This window comes from Pundamilia nyererei, unplaced genomic scaffold (genome assembly GCF_000239375.1).
Source record: "Pundamilia nyererei isolate P.nyererei 1_Seehausen unplaced genomic scaffold, PunNye1.0 scaffold00006, whole genome shotgun sequence".
Lineage (NCBI taxonomy): Eukaryota > Metazoa > Chordata > Actinopteri > Cichliformes > Cichlidae > Pundamilia > Pundamilia nyererei.
In genome coordinates, this window is record NW_005187407.1 from 4628572 (window position 1) to 4652642 (window position 24071).

Below are 24071 nucleotides of genomic sequence, written 5' to 3' on the forward strand. Positions count from 1 at the left end.
CTTCTGTTTGTCCACCATTCCTCCTCTGCACATGTAAACACCATCTCAGCCTTGCTCTCAACTTTGTCTTTAAGCTGCTCAATCTGCACACCCCTCTGATGTTCTCATGACCAGGATGGATCTCAACATCTTCAGCTCTATCACCTACAGCTCAGCCCCCTGACTTTGTCAGTGCTATCGTCTGAAAACCATACTTTTGTCACAAATCACTCCTGATACTCGTCTCCATCCACTCCACCTCTGTCCACTGTCTTCTTCACCTGTCTGGTCCATTGTCAGTTGCTTTGGATGGTTGTCCCTGGATATTTAAACTCATCCACCTTCACTGTCTCCCTCTCACTCACACACGCCTCTACTGACATTCATTGTTCTTCTCTCCAGAGCATACCTCCACCTTTCCAAGCTCTCTTTCCACCTGAACCCTACTCTCACCATGGATCACAATGTCATCTGTAAACATCATAGTCCACAGAGACTCAACAAATAACAAACAACAAATAACACTTACACACAGCGCGGGCCTCTTAGTAGGAGAATCCTGCCTGCAGAGGCCACCGTGGATACGATGTCGTTGTACTAACTCGTCAGCAGACGGGTCTGTCCAGAAGTGGTCAGCTGTCTTCATCTTTGTGTATTCCAATGCACAAGGTCCAACTGTTGAACAGTTTTGTTAAGCAACAATCTCTATGAAAATCAATCATTAAACACATTGTGTAATAAATAAAAGACAGAAGAGTGACTTCATGCATGTCCAATCATCCAGGTAAGGAAATCCCAGAAAGCTGATCCTGTTGATACAATTAACAGACTCAAGTTGCTGGGAAAGACTGAACTGAATTTATTAATCTATTTATTAATCTATCACTGGAAAGTATGAAGTTCCTTGCAATCCCTCAATACAAGCCTTCTTGTCTAGAGTGTGTATATTGTCTTGGACCTGTCAAGCAAAAATCAACTGAAAAAAAGTAATAAAACAAAAATAAAATGGCAGAAACATTTTTTTTTTTTGCTGCTGTCCTGTCTTGTTATTCAGTTCAAGGCCCCTTGGATTGATACTTGGACTCTCTTGGTTGGGGATAAGGGGACAAGCATGCAAGCATATTGATAGAGACAGGGAGCACTTCTGCCTCCAGTGAAAACAATTTTCACTGTTCACTGGTGGGAAACAACTGCGGGACTATGCCTGTGTTGCTGCACAGCAGATGTCAACAGGTTAACGTCTCAGCAGTTTAGCATTTGGTCACGAGGACAAGTTGACAGAATATAAAGAGCAAAGAACAGTTTCCTTGCTTGGACAATGAGTAAATATAAGAAATGGTCTTGTAAAAAGGGCAGGATAACATAACGTCCTTGTTCTGCCTACTTTTCCCTAGGTCATAATTTTAAATCTTCATGTAAATGATATTAAACCACCACTGTTGGTATAATTACCCAACAGAGATGCGAGGATGGGTCCATCTACAGGGTCCATGAGAACAGCCTCTTTTTCGTAGTATTTACTGAAAGACAAATATGAAAGGGGAATTATGCGGGAAGACAGAAATCTTGTAACTCATTTGGACAAGATGCTGTTTCCCATCTCAAATTACCTGCTGTTCTCCACCAGGTAGAGGACAATCTTGTCTAGCACCTTCTCAAAAAGAGCCGTCCGTATCCACAGGTTCTTGACTACAGGCGGGCTGAGGCTGGGCAGTCGGGGCATCTTGCGAATGCTGTCTTGACTTTGCAAGCTTTGACTTCGTCTGCAGAAGGGAAAGAGTTATAATTTTAGGAAGTAGACGTGTTTTTAAAACTCCTGAAGCAAAACCCCATCTGCATAAAACAAATACAGTGGCATAAGTAACTCATGAATAAAAATGCCTATAAACATGAATTATTTAGAAGCTTTTCATCATAAAAATAAACCCCAGCCCTTCAGAGAGACAGTCATTTGTTTTCAGTGCTTTCGCTGGAACAACAAACAGGCTTTGGTGCAAGCTTTGAAGTCTGCTGTGATGTGTGATATGAGCTGTGATGTGTGCGTCTCGCACTTTGTCTCAATGATCTGCTCGAGCTCCTGGGCCTTCCTGCACAGCTCCTCAGCTGGGGGAAAGCTTTTCCCCACCTTGGTGAAGAGTGCCGCGATCTTGTTGCTACGTAGAAAGCCTGCCGCTCGCCGCTTCAGCCCATGAAGGACACACGCCTCCACTGCAGCTGTGTGTACAAAAGCACGATGCCATTAATAGGGCACACTGATTAATAAGGTATGTCAGAAAAGCATAACAACACAGGACACGTGAATCCATCATAACAACAAAATCATCAAACCCCACAGAGAGACGGGCAAAATGTAAAGCAGAAAATGCTTCTGTGGCACAAAATTTTAAGTTTAATGTTATTTTTTTTATTATGTTAGCAAAACTCATTTGACTTTAAATAGCAGAAAATATTATTTTAGCATTTTTAAATCAGCCGGGACAGTAAAAATATAAAAAGAAAGCTCACATGTTAAGTTGTTTTACATACTTTGCTATTTACACGTCACATGGACGCACAGGCAGATTATGATGGATGGGCAGCATACTCTGCACCTAAAGCTTTCACATAAGAGTAACTTTACCTACAGCTGCATTAAATATTACCACAACTTTGATCGGCAATGACTAATGCAATTTTGACATCACCCAGAAATGTGTTTGGTAACACAAAATATTATCTTATGGGTAGCTTTTATCATTCATTCTCATTCAGCCTAGCAGTTAGCTGACAAATAATGTGGCTTGTTGCGCAGTTAATTGCACTAACAGTACCTTCAACACCTTAAATTTGGGATCCAAATTTGGTGTGAAATTGTTCTTTTGCATGTTACTTGGCAAACAATTAGCAGGCATCTGAGGATCCCCCTTGTTAATTAAGTTTGTGTTAGCTGAAATATCGTCACTGGCCATTTATTTTTATACCTGGCTAGTTGATTGGACATTTATGATGTGAATCTCCCGATTCGCCACATCTCAAATGTGCACTATGCTACTGAGATGTGGGGACTGTGGAGGCCATTTGAGTCCAACTCATTGTCTTATTTAAGCAACCATTTTCAGGTGATTCGAGCTTTGTCTTCTTGCTGGGAGCAGCCATTAAATGATGGGCACACTTTGGTCATAAAGGGATGGACATGGTCAGAAACAATCCTCTGTGGTGATTAAACAACGCTTGGCTGATACTAAGGAAGCCAAAAGTGTGCCGAGAAAATATATCCCCCACACCTTCACAGCACCACTAGCCTGAACCATTGATACAAGGCAGGATGGATCCATGTCTCCACGTTGTTCATACCACTTTCTGCCCCTACCATCCGGATGCCACAGCAGGAATAACGACTCATCAGACCATCAACCTTATCAATCTTCTTTCAATCACCTTTCTTGTGATGGTCAATCTGAATTTCAGCAGGTCATCTCGACTATGATGACTACATGGCTAAATGCACTGAGCTACTGCCATGTGATTGGTTCTCTGTTCTGTTTTAGTTTTACATATCGAAAGAAAAAACCAAGATGACCGTTCTAAAGCTCAAGTTTCTAAGCTGTACTCCACAACATAGAAGTTACTTTAATAAGTTAATACTGTGTATTTGTATAGTCTACATGTATGTACGTTCAGTGCATTTACACTGTAGAGATCTAGCATCTGTCATGTGACCTGTTTGTTTTCTTATTTGATGAATGACCATTTGCTAAACTGTTTTCCTGGTCACAATACACTATTAAATATGCCAAACCATCAGATAATCTTCCAGTTTACCCAGTAAGCGGCCCACAAGTTAAAGGCATGTGGACACACTTGCACAGTCACTTGACCGTGGCAAAGAATAAGACACCCCCCGTTCCCTTTCAGGTCTACGTGGCAGCGCCTGGAGCTGTGTTGACATTTGAGTCCTCTTTCAGGACTAATCCCGTAGCTCTGTTCACATGGGTTCAGGGGGAAGGCTGGGGTTGCCATGGCAACTCACGAGAGAGCGAGATGAGCAGAGGGAGGGAGGGCCAGCGCCGAATCATCGGCATCATGATCGTTGTCTTTCCACCATCTTCACCCCACTAAACACTGTCACTCTTTCCTTCACCCCACCCCTTTTTTATGGACTTTCTCTGTCACTGTTAAAATCTGGTTTACAAGATTTTACTCCAGCACAGCCATTAAAAGGCTCAGTTTTCTCCACCCTGAACATTTTTTGCTAATTATCCCTCACATCTTTCTAAGGGCAACATGCTGAATGTCATGACTATATTAAAAGGCCTCCAAATATACTTCATGCCTTTTACCCTTTCACCATTTCAGCTAAGTCGTCTCCGATGCCAAAGCTGAAAGCAATAAAGCTTTAAACCTCTACACTTTTGTGGAAGCTTATGTCACAATCTCTGCAGCATCACTTAAATTAAATCCTCTGCAATTACAACCAACATCTGTGGCAGAAGTACTCATAGTTTTAGAAAAAGGGAAACCTGTTACTCACTTTTTTCAATACTGGAATTTCAACTTCTTTAGTGAAGTGAATAGTTTTATCTGAACTATTTAATGCAATTACAATCACAAAAATCATGTAGTGTGAAGAAAATGAGCATCACATGCATGGATTCAGTCCCTAATGGTGAAAACAGCTAATACAGAAAATTGCCTCTAATCATCCTGTATCTGTGGCAACTGAGTGCATTAGGAGACTCTTGGCAGTGACACAGCTGAACAACACTTCGTCCAAGGCATTTGTGTTGTGGATCTCAGCAAATGAACGGGAGAGAGAGTCTGTGGGAATGAGTCAGCACGAGGTTCTAAAAAGTTATTAGCAGCCCAATTTCAGTAAGATTTGAGTTTTAAAACAGAGTTGCTAGTGAAATATTTAGAATGTGTTTGTTTTCCCCTTTATTTCTGTCACATAAATAATATCACACCACGAATGCTCGTATTAACCCTAGAACACTATCGCTATAAATAGTAACACGATCACTAATGCCGGGTGATTTTTACCCGGTATAATATAACCAATGAAAAGTAATCAAATATATCAAAATATGACAACACATGACAAATTAGAGTGGTCTTCTTTTACTTTCAACTGTGCCATGTCTAACAAAATGAAAAATAAAACTCCTAAAACAAAATAATGACTCTGGAAAGCTGGTCTTTGGTCCACCCATTCCTGGGACATTTGAGACTTCCCTGGTGATGGCACAGGCTCCTCGACACGCAAACAGCTGCAGGAGAGAGAAATCATGTAAATGTATTTTCTCGGGTGTAAATCACCCAGCGATAGTGTTCTAGGGTTAAACATCTCCAATAATGACGTAACCCCTGTTAACTTCAGCCTCCTCCTCTCTGCTCACTTTTAGGCATTTTTCTTTCTACTGTGCGTGTGTCACCATATCCCTGATGTGGAAATCGTAGACACCTAACTCTGGCTGTAAGCTGAAAAAGAATACCCACCTGCTGATCTAACCTTCTTTTTCAGAATAGGAGTCAGTCAGAGAACAACTTTTTGGACAGTGAATGAACCGAGAAGGGTGCATTAACGGTAAACATAAGACATATGAGCATTATTTTGAACTGTCAATCATGCAAAGCTAGTCTTAGGGTCCAAGGATAATCTTTTATGTGATACTGCTGGCCTGACTGCTTATTACACTGTGCTTCTTTAAAACTGTATGGCAACAAAACAGTGTATGTGCGCTCAAAATACTTCCACTACCAACAGCAAAAGTGGAGGACACTTGTTGACAATCTTACTTTAGCTTCAGGAAGTATTTAACATGCTAACTGGTGCCTGTAGAGTCTGAGATGTAGCTCTTGGGTTTCTCTGATTACACAGCCTGACTTTGGGGGAATACTTGCTGAGAGGACACTCCTGGGAAGATGTCTGTTTTGAATATTTTCCACTTGTGAATAATATTTCTTACTGTAGTATGATAGACTTTAAATTGTTTGGAAATAGATGAGAACCAACAGTTGTTCCTCATAAAACTGCCAAGCCCTTTGATTTTATAGAGGTGCTCACATTTGCTGATGATCATTTATTTTAATGGTACAGTGTTCAAAAGCATTTTATCGTTATTATGACATTTTTTTTAAAAATTCAAGTGAACAGCTTTTGCATTCCCTCTGCACTACCAGCATTTTAGCCTCTGCCTGGGCAGCTCATCACACTAGCCGGGGCTTTGGAACTTAATTGCTCCCCAGTGAGCAAGCTGAGTTTTTTCTCCCATCTTCCACGCACTCTCACTCTCTGTATAGACCACATCTGAAAGACATGTAGTAGCAGGAGCCCCTACCCCCCCAAAAAACAACAACCCAGAGATGAGAGGGTCATCCTGCTGCTGAATTGCCACTGGTACTGGTATGACAGCAGTAGATGAAAGATGTACCTCAGACAGAACAGCAGCTATTAAATCAGGCTATTAGATGATCCAACAGATAATGTCCACAGTGCAGGCTGAGACCGTTGAAATGAAACATGAAAGCACCACCGGAAACACATAAAAGGCACAACCCTGCCCCCCACAACACAACACAACACTGAGAGGTATTAAAGAAGTCTTTTAGCTGCACTGTAACAAAAATCTGAGCTCTGTGACAAATTATTTTCATAACCCTCCTGCAGAAAAATAAAACTACAAAAAAGAGATTTGGGGTAAGCTGATTACTGGATGGGAAGGATGTCCAACATTATTCACTTATGGTTGTTAAATAGGTTCAAGCTGTGCTGCAAATTCTTTTCCTACTATGATAATAACCCAAACAGGCTCTACACGGACATTATGAGGGAGTGAGCTTACATAAGAACCCAAAAAGGAAACAACATTGATTTCTAAATCAGCTTATTTTTGATTTCACATACCTCTAAATGAATTTCTTCAAACAATGACACTAAGAGGTAAGTCACTGTTTCTGCAGCATCTAATTTACTTTTCCTTCTTTGATATTAGTCTGATCCAATTAGTCTGAGTAATGCAAGTGCGCAATTACAAGCCTATAGACAACACCAGTTTCTCTTTATTATCACTGGTACACTTCCTTGCACATTTTTTATACAGTAGTAGAATGATATCATTTACGCCACAGGCCTTTTTTTAATGGGATATTTTGCTTATTTAATATTTTTCCCTACCTAATTCTCTCCCCTAGTCTGAGTATTTACAGCCTCTGGGCATGTAAAATGAAGCCAGTGTGGGTGTGCCGCGTGCAGTTCCTCTAGTGGCCACACGAGGCATGCGCTAAAGTGGAAAAAAGTCAAGTCAAAGAAGTCAAAGTCAAGAATCCAATGTGAAAAAGCTTATCTTTAAATCACCAAAAGGATGTTTTTTGTCTCTATAGATAGTTTTCTCCTTCTTTAGGTTGGGCTTAATCTGTTTATAATTCATCAAGTTGGGCAACTGGCTTAAGAGCAGATGACGCGTTACTGTAATCTGATTACTTTTTTCAAGTAACGAGTAAAGTAAGGGATTACTATTGCAAAAACGGTAATTAGATTACCGTTACTTCCCGTAGGAACGCTGCGTTACTGCGTTACTAAAACCGTTATTTTTTTTGCGAGAATGTCTCACTACAGTGACGTAAGTGAGTGCGCCGTTAGTGACAACAGCTGTGTGCAGATCAACAATGGATCACATATCGAGTGCGGGAGAGAGTATGAGCGTGCAGCGTTTAAAGCGTGGAAGTACTGACCTTATTTTGAGTTTGATTCCATAAAAAGTGACAAAAACATTAGCGTCCATCGTGCGTGGGAAGAAAACTTATTTTTACAGCGAAAAAACCCCTAAACTTCCGAGCAAGCACCGAATGCGCTACGACGTAATGCGCAACTGACCGCGGCACACCTGCACCAAGGTAAACCTCCGCCTACCCTCAGTCCTGCTTTACAGGTGAAAATAGAGCAACAGGACCGCTTAGTCTTTGACTTTATTTATGTTCTGCTGTGTTTTACTTGCATCTATTTGAAAGAGTGAGTGTAAACACAAAAAATATTTTATTTTATTTGCTGGAATGTGTAGAAAATAGGTTTAAATGTTAAACTAATTTATTCAAGTCAGAGAATGTTGCATATAATTAAATTTTTGCTTGATGCATAAAGTTAAAAGATTAAAACTGATAAAACAAGTTTTAAAAAGAGATTTTTCCATTTGATTACATTTTGTATGATGGATTATGTAGAAAAAGTAGCATTGGGCTGAAAGATCTATCGCTTTATCACCTATTCAGGTTGTAAATCGTGTTTTTAAAAAGTAACTAAGTAGCTAAGTAATTAATTACTTTTGAAAATAAGTAATCAGTAAAGTAACAGGATTACTTTTTTTAAGTAACTTTGACCAACACTGCTTAAGAGTGTGGAAATTAAATCCTTTCATGGTCTATGGGAGTGTCACAACACAGGCAGCTGAAACCTTCTGGTGTCCGCTAGGCTTCACCTCTGTTAACTGGAGTCACTGAACTGGACTTCTCTGCTACATTTGTGCTGTTGGTGCTTTTGAAGCATTTTCAGTTAAATTATCTGACAAGTAATATGGCACAGACTTTTTGCTCCAGTTTTGGTGATTCAAATTTTAGTCTTTTGTTAGTCTCATCACTAATTAATTTCTCTGTGTTGCAGTCGTACAGTTCATGGATGCAGCTTACTACCCAGATTTGCTGATGACACCACCTTCTTTTCCAAATGGTTTATAAAACAAAAACAAACCATAACCATGGCCAAAATGCCAATGGTTGAGTCGAATGGGTGATGTCACGCGGGTGATGTCCATCTTTTAAATACAGTCTATGGTATTAACAGCTCTGTCTATCCCTTTGTTAGTTGTTATTCTGTCACATGCCTTATTTTCTGCCAGTGTTCAGCTTTATTCATGGTTTGATTCCCGGAGCTTCAGAGTAACTTCTTAATTTTGTTTTTTACTTAACCTGTGTGTTTTGTGACATTTAAAAAAAAACATAAATACGCATAAGTTGCTTTGTTCTGGCCTAACCAATCATCCCAAGAGTCAGAGTTTAGGTTCTAATCTGAACACCATTAGAAATTATTTATTTCACATTAATAATAATGGTCTGTGTTACGCCATGCCTTTTCCCCCCCAACAGTCTTTGTCTTTGCACACAGCTAGTAAAAATATCACCTTTTCTGCAAGCTGAGAGTCATTTTATTCACACTTAAATCCACAAATATATCTTGTTATTGATTACAGCTCCGGTCTGAGCCAGACATCCGATGAGCGTGACCACCTGCATGTGGGCAGTGTGTTTCTCGCACTAATCATACTGCAATCCAGAAGTGTGATTTGGAGGCAAGAACAAAAACACTTGGTAAAGGACTGAACTTTAAATATCTCTTATTTGTACTGAACAATAAATATACTCTTGTGCTAAAAGTGTGTCACTGCCTGCTGTTAATGCAGTAGGCATTGACACACTCATCCACCATCCACCATCTCTCCTTGTGGAAAAACTAATTCTATAACACAGACCAATGGATAATTTCTTTGTAACAACCAAATTTTCTTTGAATGTACCGAACATCTCACTGTTATCAATAACTCTACATGAGAATATTGATTAATCTAATATTAATTAAAGAAATTAAATTCAGTTAGTGGCGTTGGAATGTATGGAAGCCCGTTTCCGCCACAAAAAAAAAAAAAAGCTAGTATCCATAACTCGAAATTTCGAGAAATATAACTCGAAATTTCGAGTTACTTTTCTCAAAATTTCGAGTTATATTTCTCGAAATTTCGAGATAATAACTCGAAATTTCGAGTTACTTTTCTCAAAATTTCGAGTTAGCTCTGCCAATCAAAAATATACGTGAATGAGGTCGCTTTCTTGTTACCCGGAAGCATATGGTGCAGGACCGCGCACTCAAAAACGGATCCCAACAAATTAAAGTATGTTTGCTGATAGTAACACCATTTGATTCAGCTAATAACACAGGGATTTCATCATTTGTGAAGCCAGGCTGAAAACACTCAGCAATCTGTGCATTCACGACTGGATGTAATACCGGTAGCTTAGCTGTAGCATTTGTAGCTGAGGGCTTCAGCTTCCGGGTAACATGGAAATGACGTCATTCACGTAGATTACTGATTGGCAGCCGCTAACTCGAAATTTCGAGTTGCTTTTCTCAAAATTTTGAGTTAATATGTCGAAATTTCGAGAAAATAACTCGAAATTTCGAGAAAATAACTCGAAATTTTGAGTTATGGATCCTTTTTTTTTTTTTTTAGTGGCGGAAACGGGCTTCCATAGGAATGAGTGTAAATAGAATAGAATAATCCTTTAATTGTCCCACAAGGGGAAATTGGGTTGTAACAGCAGCAAAAAGACACATATACAAACAGAACAGAACACAGGGCATAGAACAGAAGCACTCAAAATCTTTACATATTTACATCATGGACAAAAGTTACCAAAACAATACTGTACAGTTATTAAAATTAAAGTACAGATAAGTGGCAAACCCAGGTTGTTGTGTGCAAACAGAGCAGGATACTGAAAGATGTTTGAATAGTAAGAATATTTAGAATAACTTGAAAAGTATATATAAATTGAGAAACGTAATGTGCAAGTTATAACAGTAGCAGTTGTTTGGTTGAAAAAAGCAGAAAAAAGCAAAAAAAGCAAAAAGCAAAAAAGCAGAAAAAAGTGCAATGAAGTGGCTTAATGGTTAAGAGAAGTATCACTGCGATTGCTTTGTTTTTAATTTTGTCCTGTAATCAATAAATGATTTGTGAGATATAAGCAAGTATGATTTGTGTGAAGTAATTTTGAGCAAGGCATCATGTATAATTGATAATATTTTAATGGTTGAAATTAATCATGAGTTTTAGGCCACTTTTAAGAGAAACGTAAGATCAGGTTGTATAGTTCGACATTCAGAGCGAAAGATAAACAAGAGAAAGAGTTCTGAGTAACTTGACTGAAATAAGCTGACATTAAGCCTTTCCAGCATTGCAGAATTACTTGGAGAGCAAAAGCTTCACAATTTGTTTGATTACTCACCACAAAAGGACACAATATGGCTGCTGTCTTCGTGGACAAATTTCCTGGTGACAGCTTCTTCCATAATCTGCTTCACCTGTCAATGACATGGCAGATGTTGGGTGACTCATTCATTAATATACCACAACAGGCAAAATTTGGTGGCACAGGAAGATAAATAGGTATTTCAAATCTAATGTAATTTTGTGCATAAAAATGAGCTCAGTGATGAACTGGGGTTTGAAATTAAGGTGGGAGGGACACTGAAGAAGGAAGAATGCATGTTAAGTTGGTGGATGAGTCACCAGCTCTCATCTCAAACTACTGGGAAATGAAGGAGATATATTTGCGTGTGGAAGGAGAAAAGGGAGGGGATGGGAGTTCATCACAGACCCTTGTTTCTTACTTTTCACATCCAAATAAATCAAAGCCCAACTTGTTTTTTAAATAAGGATAGAGAGGGTCAGACATCAGAAATGGCTATTATTCAGGTTTTGTCATCTCTGGGATCTGTCCCTCTCTCTGATCACATGCCAACAGCTACAGTTAGAGCCATAAGATTTTGGACAATGACACATTTTTATAGTTGTGAACCACCACAGTGGAACTAAAAAAGCAAAACAAATCAATCAACAGACTGATGTGCAGACTTTCGGCTTTTAATCGAGGAGTTTAACAAAAGCATTGCATTAACTGCTTAAGAATAGCAACATGTTCTACACATACATGTTATCAAGGGAAGTATGGATGAAAAGTGATTGGACATTTGTCTGACACCTGGTTTCATGACCAAGTGAGGCCTGTTGCCTCGTTATTCCACAATGCATTTAGTAGACAGATGACCCCGGGTTGACTAAACTTGCAATTGGTAGCTGTTCACTGGAACTCTCAATATGAGGTCCAAATGAGGGAGGCCATCATCAGGCTGTAACTACTGGTTACACTCAGGAAGAAGTAGGCCAGATTAGACTTTGTCAGAAAACATCTAAACCAGCCTGCACGGTTCAGAACAAATATTTGGTCAGATGAAATCAGGATGAATCAACTCATGATCTGACACCACATTATCTGTCAAACATGGTGGAGGCTTCGGCACGCACTGTATGTTTTCCAGTCGAAGCAGGTCACTACTGTTTATTGAACATGTGACTGCTGATAGAAGCAGTCTATAAAGATGAATTCAGAAGTGTACAGGGCTATACCCTCTGCTCAGATCAGACAAATGCTGCAGAAATGAACAGACAACACTGCGCAGTGCAAATAAAGAGCAGCCAAAAGCAGACTGCAAAAGCAACCCAAGGTTTTCTCAAGGGAAATAAAATATTCTTTAATGGCCAAATCAGTCACCTGTTTCAGTCAAACAGAACATGATTGCCAAAGGCCAGAAAAACCCACAAACAAGCAACAACTGCAGTAGGTGGTTGCAGAAAAGGTATAACATAACAGTTAAAGGGAGGAAACAGAATTTGGTGATGTCCCTGTCTTTCTAGACTTCAGGTAGTCTTTGACTGCAAAGGATTTTCATCCGATTATTAAAATAATCCTCGTATTTAAAATGATGTTAGCTTGTTTAATTACTTTTGATCTTCTGAAAGTGGGGAACTGTGGGTAAAAATAGTTGTAATTCCAAACAATTTACTGCTAAGATTTTTTTTAAAGCTAAAAATCTGCATATCGATCACATAAAGATTGTACCCACTGTGGAGGTGCACAGAGGCAAAACTACAAAAAAAGGTAAGTAGTCAGATAATATAAGGCACTAACTGTATAGCCAATAGTTAAGATGATTGGGTGTATCAGATGCTCTGGTGGCTATGGAGACATCCTACTGTGTGGGCACTGGTCTGCAATATGCATGGAAAGTATCAAGCCCTGGACACGGCCACACAGATAGCTGTAATTTCCTGTTGAAATGAGTCTGTCCACAACGACCATATTACACTGCCAGGTTCACCCACTACACACAAAGACATTGACTTACGGACACACACACACACACACACACACACACACACACACACACACACACACACACACACACACACACACTCCTTCTCCAGCACATTAACTCTATATTTCGGTGGCATGGGCAAATATTTTCTCTGTGTGGCACTTCTGCAACTGTAAGGCAATGAAATTTACAGCGGGATCATAATATTTTCCACTAGATAAAGTTCTATCTTCAGATTGGATTTTCCACTATGGCACAATTAAATTGATTAATAATTTCATTACTAGTTTACTCACTATACATAAATGGATTATGCCACCTGTATTTTGATCTCACATTTACTGTAAGAAAACAGAGATAATTAAATCACTTCAGGTCATCCATTTGGCATTCAGATCTTTATTTAAGCAAACATGAGCTGTTAAAATATGAAGGCACACAGTACTTAAAGGCTGGCTGTTATCTAACTATTACTACTGGCTATGAGGAATTTAAGTACTGCTGTTAATCAAGATGACAGTAATTTTAGCTACCTTACTGTTGATATTTATTCTAAGCATAGCATCTGACGTTTATGTTTATTGTTCATTTATAAAATGCTAATCTAGTTCTCAAACAAATGAGGTGAAAAGTGTTAACCTTTCACTTAAATTTGATTTTAAGTGAGAGGTTAACTATAATAACTGAAAAGTACTTTTTATACTTGAATAAAGTTACTCAGACATTTGGCAGTACTGGTAAGTTTATATAGTGATGTTTAATACTGTGCAAAAATCTTGAGTCACCCACCACGTCTTTATATTTTGCTTGGAAAAGGCTTTCCACAAGATTCGTTTGTTTATGGGAATTTTTGACTATTCTTCTAGAAGCTGCAGGCAAGCACAATGACCAAGCACAATGCAATTATTCAGATCCTGTGGTGAACTCAAACACTGATGTTGGAAAAGAAGGCCTAACACGTAATCTCTGCTTTAATTCATCCCAGAGGTGTTCTGTTGGGTTGGCCTCTGTGCAGGCCAGTCAAGTTCTTCCACACCAAGCTCCCTTATACATGTCTTTGTGGACCTTGCTTTGTGCACATGTGCAGTCGTGTTGGAACATCCCCAAAACCGTTCCCACAAAGTTCCACAAACATGAAATTGTCCAAAAATGTCTTGGTATGCTGAAACATTACGAGTTCCTTTAACTAGAACTAAAGGACTGAGCCAAACTCCTGAAAAACAACCCATAATCCCACTCTGCATTGTGCTTGGTTATGCAAGGCTCAGATGCAGCTGCTTGGCCATGCAAACCCATTCCATGAAGCTCTCTACACACTTCTCTTGAGCTAATCTGAAGGCCACACGAAGTTTGGAGGTCTGTAGCGATTGACTGCAGAAAGCTGGCAACCCCTGGGCACTATGCACCTCAGCATCCGCTGACCCCGCTCTGTGATGTTACGTGGCCTTCTACTTCATGGCTGAGTTGCTGTCATTCCCAGTCACTGCCACTTTGTTATAATACCACCAACAGTTGACTGTGGAATATTTAGTAGCGAGGACTGGACTTGTTGCAGAGGTGGCATCCTATCACAATACCATGTTGGAATTCACTGACCTCCTGAGAGCGTCCCATTCTTTCACAAATGTTTGTAGAAGCAGTCTGCATGCCTAGGTGTTTGATTCTATACACCTGTGGCCATGGGAGTGATTTGAACAGCTGAATTCAATGATTTGGATGGGTGAGTGAATACTTTTGGCAATATAGAGTACAACACTGCATTTCCTACCCCTATTTTTAAGACGGAGACTACAGGCACGAAAATGTAACAGATGCACAAACACTGCTAAGAAAATCTGCCAACTGAGCTCTCACTGTTTATGCAAGATGACAAATTAAATCCACAAATCTTTCTTTTTCTAAATACTTGGACGACAAATGAACCCAGAAGCCTGGAATAAAAAAAAAAAACAACTCACTAATTAGACAGCAGTCATTACTCAAACTTGGACTGTTCGCATCAGTAGCATTGTTTTCTTTAGCATCAACAGAAATGATTCACACTGCCGACACGCCAGAGAAAGTGGCAGTCACTGTGATGCACACCAGCTCCGTTAATGATTATATAAAAGCCTGCGTTCACGCAAACACACACAAACGCTTAAAACACAGAGGGCTTTTATATGCACCAATTTTCTTTCTCAGTGCATCTGACACACAGAAAACTGACTGCTAACTTGAGGAAGCACCCTCCTCCTCCTCATCTCTCTCGTCTGGGCTACAGATCAGGCCTCTGAGGAATTTATATGGTAAAACGTCTAAGCACAGGCAACCTACAGGTTTCTATGGAGACGTCACGAGTCTCACAGTGGATCACTTCCGCCAAAAGGACGCACAAACATTCATTCATCTCTGAAATAAGAGGCTGAATGCGGCTCTCCAACAGCCACTATTAATATCTAGATGCGCCGTGTTGTCGTCATCTTGTTACTCTGGCATCAATAAAGCAGAAATACCACCCAGACTTTACTTTTAAAGTAACCATATGTGCTACAATATCACCCAAGAAACAATATATTCTCACTGAGATTTAAGAAAAAACAGAAAATTTGGAGAAAAAAATGATTAATTTCATCAGCAAAGCACGATGAGTCTGCTTGAAGGCAACAGCATGAGTGATAAAGGATCTTTTGAGTATTCCAATTAACTCCTCCAAGAGCAGAGAAAGGAAATAAGAGGGAGAGAGAAAGCTCCTTGCATTAAAATCTCCATCCTACATTATTCATAATCACTAAGTCTAATGCTGAATGAAGGGAGCGCACAATAAAAAAAATAATTACTGTTATTCATGTTAATCTACGGCACACGGAGCTGCAGTTCTCTTATAAAGAGGTCCAGCTGAATCACGATTCCATTATGTGAATTACAGCTTAATACCGAATGAAAAGAGTGATCAGCTGTAAAAATGGCAGAGAATGTGATGCCACCATAAAGGTCAATATAACCAAAAGACAGCCCAAAACAGTTCCAAGGTACTCTAACCACAGGGTGGCTTTTCTAAAACGTCTTTCTGATGACGGCACCTTTACGAGGACGCTGTGGGATTTTGAAGCGCTGATTGTACAGTGTCAATATTCAGCTTTGACATGAAATAATTTTACACGACGTATCATTCGAGGTCGAGACAGGACAGCTTTAGAGGAAGCAGGGCCCTCCACTCACATAACATGGTCCAGTTTGTGCAGATTTGCCTCAACTGCCATACTAAACAGCATGAAGTACTGTAGTTCAGTTTGATTATAAGCAGTGTAGCAGCAGTGCACCTCAGCAAAGCCAGGTATTCCTATCCTATCAATTTAAAAGTGTCACTAGGGCTGCTTTCAAAAAAAGAAAGGAAGATTTGGGATGTTGTGCAAAATGTAAATAAAAACAGAATGCACATTTCCAAATGTCATGAACTGACATTTTTTTCACAGAAGAACATGGAAAACATCAAATCTTTAAACTGAGACATTTTACTATTTCATATATAATATTTGCTCATTTTGAATTGTTGTCTCGCTCTGGGTACTCCGGCCTCCTCCCACAATCCAAACACAGGCAGTTGATGGGGTTAGGTGAACTGGTGATTCAAAATTGCCCATAGGTGTGAATGTGAGTTGACTGGTTGTCTGTTTCTCTGTGTTAGCCCTGCGACAGACTGACAACCTGTCCAGGATGTAAACCACCTCTCGCCCTATGGCCGCTGGGACAGCCGCCAACCTCCCCGTGACTCTGAATTGGCTAAACAGAAGAAAATGGATGGATGGATGTTGTCCCATTCTTGAATGACATAGCATTCTAACTGCTCAGCTGTCCTGGGCCTTCTTTGTTATATTTTTCCTTTCATGATGCATCAAATGTCTTCAAGTGGTTAAAGGTCAGGATTGTATGGAGTGCAGGAAGCAATGCTGCTATAACAGCTGCTATGTGTGGTTTAGCATTGTCTCGGTGAAATGTGGATGGCCTTCCCTGGAAAAAAAAAAATCATCTGGATGGAGGCATATATTCCTTTAATAAGTCACCTTTATACACCTTTCAGCATTGATGGTGCATTTTCCAGATATGCAAGCTGCCAATTTCAGAAGCGCTAATGCACCCACATACCATCAGAGACGCAGGCTTTTGAACTGAGAGCTGAAAATAAATCGGATGGTCCATAAAGATTTTTACATTTTGACTTCTCTGACCACAGACGAGTTTTCCAGTTTGCCTTAGTCTGTTTTTTATGAGCTTTGTCCCAGAGAAGATGGCAGCATTATTATGGATTATGCTTATATACAACTTCTTCTTTGCGTCACAGAGCTGTAACCTGCATTTGTGGATGGCACGGTGAACTGTGCTCACAGACAGTGATTTCTGTAAGTGTTCCTGAGCCCCTGCAGTGACTTCCACAACAGAAATGTTCTGTTTTTAATGTGGTGCTGCCAGACAGCCAGAAAATCACGTGCATCCAATATTGCTTTTCATCATTGTCCCTTGCACACAGAGAGTTCTCCAGATTTTCCGATCTGTTGATGATTTTATGTATCGTATACGATGGGATATAAAGAGTCTTCACAATGTTACATTGAGGAAAATTATTCTGAAAGTTTTCCACAATTTCTTTTTGAAGATTCATGAGCTTTACCGCTCTAAAATGCTCTTTTTATATCCAATCATCTTCCTGACCTGCTGTCAGTCAAACTAATTAGTTGCAATTACCACTTACGTTTCCAGCTTTTCGTTGCCCCTGTAAAATTTTTATTTTATATTTTTTCATGAGAAAGTTTTTTTTTTGTAAATATAACATAGATATCTTTTCTATGTTCTACTGAAAATAATGAGATTTGCAGGTCATTACATTTTACACAGCATCCTAACTTTTTTTGGAATTGAGATGCTAGTTTTTAATGAAACAATCTCAGAAATATTAGTTTCTAATACAATAATAATATCTGATGTTTTCCCTGCATTTGTCCCTGCAAAATGAATGCATCAGCCCTGGATTAGTGCTGTAGCCACTCCATAATCTGCTTTGTATCTAGTAGCTGCTCACTACTGAGTCAGAGTCTCCGTCTTGCAACGTCTGTAAAGAACTGGTTCTTGTACAAATCCCTGAGACCAGGAGTATACGCACAAGCAATCAACACAACACGATGAAATTCACAGACCTCCACTGTGTTTGCTGCACAAACAGTTAAAGTGAAAAATCTCTATAAACAGTCAATCTCTCAGTCTATTCAGTTTGACTACCTGCAAAAGTTCTCACTTTGATTCATTTGCTTTTTTTGTCCTCAAAATGTAATTAAGCCAAGGCCAAAGCTCTATTTAGCAATTTCAAAGAAAGTACTCCGGATGTGCATAAATATTTACTAGATTCTTCCCTTGACCGCGCTCTACCTCTCCACCTAGTTTTATGAAATTCAGCTTGGTAGTTTTTGTGCAATCTCGTTTATAGACAGGAGGAACTCAAGACCCAACAGTAAAAAATTAAACAGGAAACTAAATGACACAGCTCTTCAGTTTCTCTCCCTCTCTCTATTGCCCCTTCTCTCCTTTAGCAAACACAGGTGTGTATTTCTGTTTGTGTGCATGTGCACGTGCACATGTGATTTTCAAGAAGGCGGAGGGAGCAGCACGATCAGAGCGAAATGCAGCCAGACAGAGTGGGGCTCTGTATCAAAGCTGAGGCAAATAAGATTTCTTATTTAAAACAATTTTGCGCCAGAAGGCAATTCAGCTGTCACAGACATCCTGCGCTCTCTGGATAATGGCCCACATCCAGGTATATTTGAGCAGACTGATGGCACAAAACCAGCTGGGCAAGGAGAGTGTGAGAACACACAGCATAGAGTCACCATATGGCACGGCCCACACTGAGTAATAAAAACCATAAACTGATGTGAAAATGGCACAAACAACAACAACAACGTCTATCTTTCCTTTCAGGGACTGAAGAAGTAGATACAGCTTTTTCAAAAATGTTATCAACAGATTTAATAGATGTAGCAAAAAAAGAAAAACCCTAAAAACCTCTGAATAAGTTTCCACTATCTCTGATTTTGGCCACTCTTCAGCTGAAAAATGTTGAAGGATGTCTCAATTTAGCTTTTATTAGACTCCTCTAAAGCCATCAGTTTCTCCTGATTGAGACATTCCTTAGTGGATTTCTATTGGGACCAGAATCTTTATCCTGCTGAAAGCTTCATTTCTGGCTCAGGTTCAGTTTTTGGATAGACTGACCCAGAACTCTGTGATATGACGCTGAATTCATAGTTGACTAAATGACTGTAGGCTGCATGAAACAAACCCAAACTATAACATTTCCATTTCCAATCAATGTTGGAATGAGGACCTTCTCCTAAAATATGTTTTTGTTGTGAACCAAACATATCTGCTGTACTGGGTACTTGGGCTTCCTCCCTCCATCCAGAAACAAGCATGTTGGGTTAACTGGTGATTCTAAATGGCTTTTGGCTGTGATCTAGATAAAGTGCTTTAAGTGGTTTGAATGGTGGGTGAAACTAGAAAAGCGCTACATAAGTACAACACATTACATTATTGATATTGTGGCCAAACAAACGTATGTGTATATATTTCCGTTCCTAATGATCTGGTCTTTGGTTGCTTTGTAAAACAGTAGCTTAGCTTTGATGCTATTTTTGGACAGCAAAGGCTTTTCCTGACAAAATTCCACACAGGCTACGTTTCTGATTGCTCTGATTGTAGATATATGGAGTTTGACACCAGGCTCTGTAAGGCTGTCAGCGCGTCGTACAAAGACATTTTGGGTTTCTGAGGCTTCTTTTTGCATCTAATGTCCTGCCTGTGGGCTAAATTTGCTGGAGGGCAAAGTGAAATGTTTAACATCTAATAGTTTTCCTTGCAAATAATTCAGATATCTTTTTAAATCACTTGCCACACTCTTAGACATTCATCGGCACAGAGAACCTCAGATGTCAAAGATTTTAAAAGGACCTCCTTTACAAGCTTCCGATCACTGCCAGGATCAGTGATGCTTTCTTAATTATGAAAATGTTTTAAAGAATGTAAATTGTATGTGTCATTTGTTTGCCCATCAGCTCAGTGTGTATCCTGATCGAATATGGTAAAAAAAAGAAAAGTAACACTTTCCACTCTTCTTTTTTCTTTTCAGATTCTTACATCATTAAAAATGCTGATCTTCATTAAAAAGCTGTCTGAGAATAAAGTCGCTGCTACGCTAACAAAGAGCCCCAGTGAAAGAATCTTTGAGAGGCCTTATGCACACAGAGAGCATATTTAATCATGGGAAGGGTCTGCTCTCCACAGATAAACACTGGAGAAGCAGAGGAAAACAAATCAGGCCACCGCCTCTACACTCTTCCTTTCACAACACTCAGGATGTGATGATTTAAAGGAATAAAGCCCAGTAGAGCATGAGGTAATTAGAAAGGAAAGTTAAAAAAAACATAAACACTTTTATCAAATGAAGGTTGAAAATGTCTCCATGCAACAATCAAACAGCTGTTACTGTCCCTCTTCATCTGAATATTCTTTTAGAGACCAAAACCAACAAGACTCGGAGGGTTTGGGTTATATTAGAAAGGCGTGGATGACACTGAGAAAACCTACCCTGTACAAACAAAGGGCAACAAAAACGCTTAACTGTAAAGTATACACCACTACAGGACAATGGAAACACAATAAGGTAACACACAGCAGTCTGCTAACAGACATGCACCTGTCATCTATCTCCAATACACTGGATGTGCTTTCGTTTTAGATTTCAGCTGTCAGAATGTTATCGCTCTACTGTGAATATTTCAACGTGTCTCTGTTACGATAAATCAACTTCCTGTTGGGGAGTTTTAGTTTCCTGCCAGTCCCATGTTTGGGTGGACGCAATTAAGACCCCAGAAGCTTGCTGCTGATTTAAATAAGGTTGCTATGTGTGAAAGAAAGGGTGTTATTACTTTAAGGAAGCTGCTGAGATTTAATACATGTTTTAAAAAAAGGAGCAAAGTGGGGAAAAAATGGTGCCACTCTTGTTTACCTTCAGCATCTATATGAAAGGAGGCTCTTCACAAAGGCACGGCCCATCAGTTTGGACATCTCACAACATGTTCACTTCCATCATGCTTCCACCATCAAGGCAAAGGTTTAGCCAACATACCAATAGATACTATCTATTTTCAACCATTCCCCTCCATGACTGGTGACATGTAGGACATTTGGCTCTCGGACTTTAGAATTTCACCTGCAGTTTACTTTAATACTTACTGAGCTGAATGTAGTGTGCCTGCTTATCTTCAAGACTGTATAGAGGAGTGTTAGCGGCACAATCACCTCGACCGTTCATCATAATCTAATGAAACTCTATAACCTTACTAAGGCATTCATTTTGTGGAACAAAGGGCTTAACACTATGAACCATAAAAACATTAGCTAATCTAATAACACCTTCCTCCAAACAGATGCTCCTGCAGGTCGAGCTTTGCATCCCCGCACTATCCTCATTAACACAGGCTTTATGTAACAGTCTAAACAGTCATTATCATGTCAGTGACATTTATGGAAGCTTTCATATACACAAAACTCATTACATACACACACACACACACACACACACACACACACACACACGCACACACACACACACACACACACACACACAGTTTGAGTCTAGAATCACCCAATGGTTTGGCAGAAGGCTGATGGTTTGCTGTGCCATAAACACAACAAACACTGGCTAAAGACAATCTGCTCCCTTCGTGCTGCTTCTCCACCCAAATAATTAGTGAGGTGCAGCACTACATCATTCATGCTGAGAACAGACCTTAACAAATTAACCAACCATAAACTGTTACTGGACTTTAATAACTATTATTAGTATTCTACTTTTTCTCCCTTACTATCAGCTTGTTTCCTGGTGTTTTTCTAGCTGAGGTACAGATGAGCACCACAGGCACACATCTGTAATCATCACCAGGAAACAGCTGACACGGTGCCAGCCAGTGTTTGTTAGGGATCACCTGGCAAGCCTCTTCGAGCACAGGCTGAACTGCAGAGCTTCATACGAACCAACATGTTTGTTTTTCCGACTCGATAACTGCTGAGCTGAAAACACCCACCTCCTTTTTGACGGTGCGCAGCAGCCGCTGACGGGTCTCTGCCTCTGAAACACAAATAAAATAAACCAAACAGCGCATCTTTACTTTCTGACACGACTCAACTTTCTCCGCGTTCCCAAACAGAGCCAAATGTTACTTAAATAAATTTAAACAACAGATGATTACTAAAAATGTTCTTTTGCTCCCACCTGCCATGATTGTTGCCATGGATCCTGTCTCCTGTCTGAACGCAGCACCCTCCCATCAGCTGCTTGTACAATGTGGATCACGACTCCACCTCCTCCGAGCACACGCCTCTTAAAGACACGCTACGCTCCCTCCGGGAACGGGTCAGAACCAGGGGAGAGAAATAAATGTTCACCGAAAGACAGCTTTCTAGCCTTAAAATCGGAGTGGACTATATTATTTACGGATACAACCCGTATGGATACAACGTATTACAAACGCTCTTTAGTTACAAGAAATCTTAGCGACAATCTGACTCAAGGATAGTAAAAATAATTTGGTTTAACCGAGATTTTGGATGAAATCTATTACTGAAATTAAGACATGACTAAAACACACCAGAGCTTCGTTTTTGCGTAAATTTATCAGATGGGGAAATCTTTTGTCCTTACGCCATCTTGTGGTCAAAATGTAGAAGAACGGTTACATTAAGATGCCAAACAAAACAAAACAAAAATTAAATTAAATTCTGGGTAAAATTATTATATAAAAATCAGTTATTAACATAATAAACAAATAAAAAAAAAAAAAATTCATTGATTAACCGTAACTACTAAAATAATAAGTAAATAACTAACTAAATTAATGAATAAAATAAAAACAAAAGGGGCAAAAGAGAATAAAAAGAAATAAAATAAAATATATATGAAGATCCATTCTTCCCCTCATCTGTTCTACTGTAACACTCTACTGCATGTCAAACCAGATATGACTCTTCATTATTTTTCTGTAAAATTAAAAATTAAAAATGCTTGAAAAACCGCGTCATTCTGCAACAGAAAATCCCCACAAAGAGTTATAACTCACACTGTCCAGAAGATGGCGACTGTGTAATATATATTTATACCCAGTGATTAGAAGAAAAATAACCAGCAGGTCCACGTGGATCACCATTTTTCACCTTTTATTTAAATTTTGCACTTACTTAATTTTTTTCTCATAGCATCCAACTCAGAACACATTAGAGAAACCTGCAATGTGAGTTGGAGAACCACAGTAGACTTGAGTGAACTATAGAGTGGGAGATCTTAAGGCCATGAGTCCAGCCACGCCTGGAGGACTGAGCTGTCAGGTGAATCAGGTGGTGAAAGGATGGAGTGATAACACAAGATGACAGACGGAGGGGACTGAGGGGTGCAGGGTTGGGCCCCTTTCTCCCCCCACGTTGTTTTTCCTCACAAGCATCCTCTTTAACCCAGGATTCCCCGGCTGGGGTGACTCACACCTTTAGTTAATGTGAGGTAATAGGATGCCGTGTTAAGTGTCATAACAGGACTTCTGCCTGAGTAAACGGCACAGCACACCAAACTCCTCACCAGCTATCCTCTGCCTAATTAGCAATGTTTGTCTTTAGACCACAGCTCAACGCACACAAACATCAACACTCCACATTTATTTGCAGCCTTTTAGCGTAATGCTGTTCTATATAGGAAGAAAAATGTATTTTAAAAAATGGACAGGTTCCTATGAATCACAACAAGGTGCAAGCGGACAGATCAAATAACAAATAACAGAGGTTGCAGTGAAACTTGATTTAAATACATTTTGATATAAATATACAAAACAGATGAAAAAGGTTAAATTTAGGGACTTCGTTATTTTCTAAATGACAACAACTCAAAGGATTTTTAAACCACACCAACACCAGCTTTAGAAATAACAATGCTGTGTCATACAGGCCTCTTTGCCTGTCAGCAGAGCCTCTGGCAGAAGCCAACATGCACATGTCGATGCGTGATTAGAGTCGACGTGCTCTAAGAGACACCAGGGCATGTGAGGGAGGCTCCTGTCAGTCT

General features: G+C 39.7%; 1 protein-coding gene across 2 annotated transcripts in view; it reads right to left on the reverse strand.

Moving 5' to 3' along the window:
- The window catches only part of sgsm1a (small G protein signaling modulator 1a), a 36347-nt gene extending 14009 nt beyond the window's left edge, over nucleotides 1–22338 (reverse strand). For both annotated transcript variants that reach the window (XM_005722192.1, XM_013914858.1), the window contains exons 1-7: nucleotides 22239–22338; nucleotides 22051–22094; nucleotides 11008–11083; nucleotides 2031–2193; nucleotides 1590–1742; nucleotides 1432–1499; nucleotides 509–654 (exon numbers count right to left, since the gene is read on the reverse strand). In XM_005722192.1, the coding sequence (XP_005722249.1) occupies nucleotides 509–654; nucleotides 1432–1499; nucleotides 1590–1742; nucleotides 2031–2193; nucleotides 11008–11083; nucleotides 22051–22094; nucleotides 22239–22257 (669 nt within the window). In that variant the 5' untranslated portion in view covers nucleotides 22258–22338. The remainder of the gene's footprint in view (nucleotides 1–508; nucleotides 655–1431; nucleotides 1500–1589; nucleotides 1743–2030; nucleotides 2194–11007; nucleotides 11084–22050; nucleotides 22095–22238) is intronic.
- Nucleotides 22339–24071: the final 1733 nt, after the last annotated feature.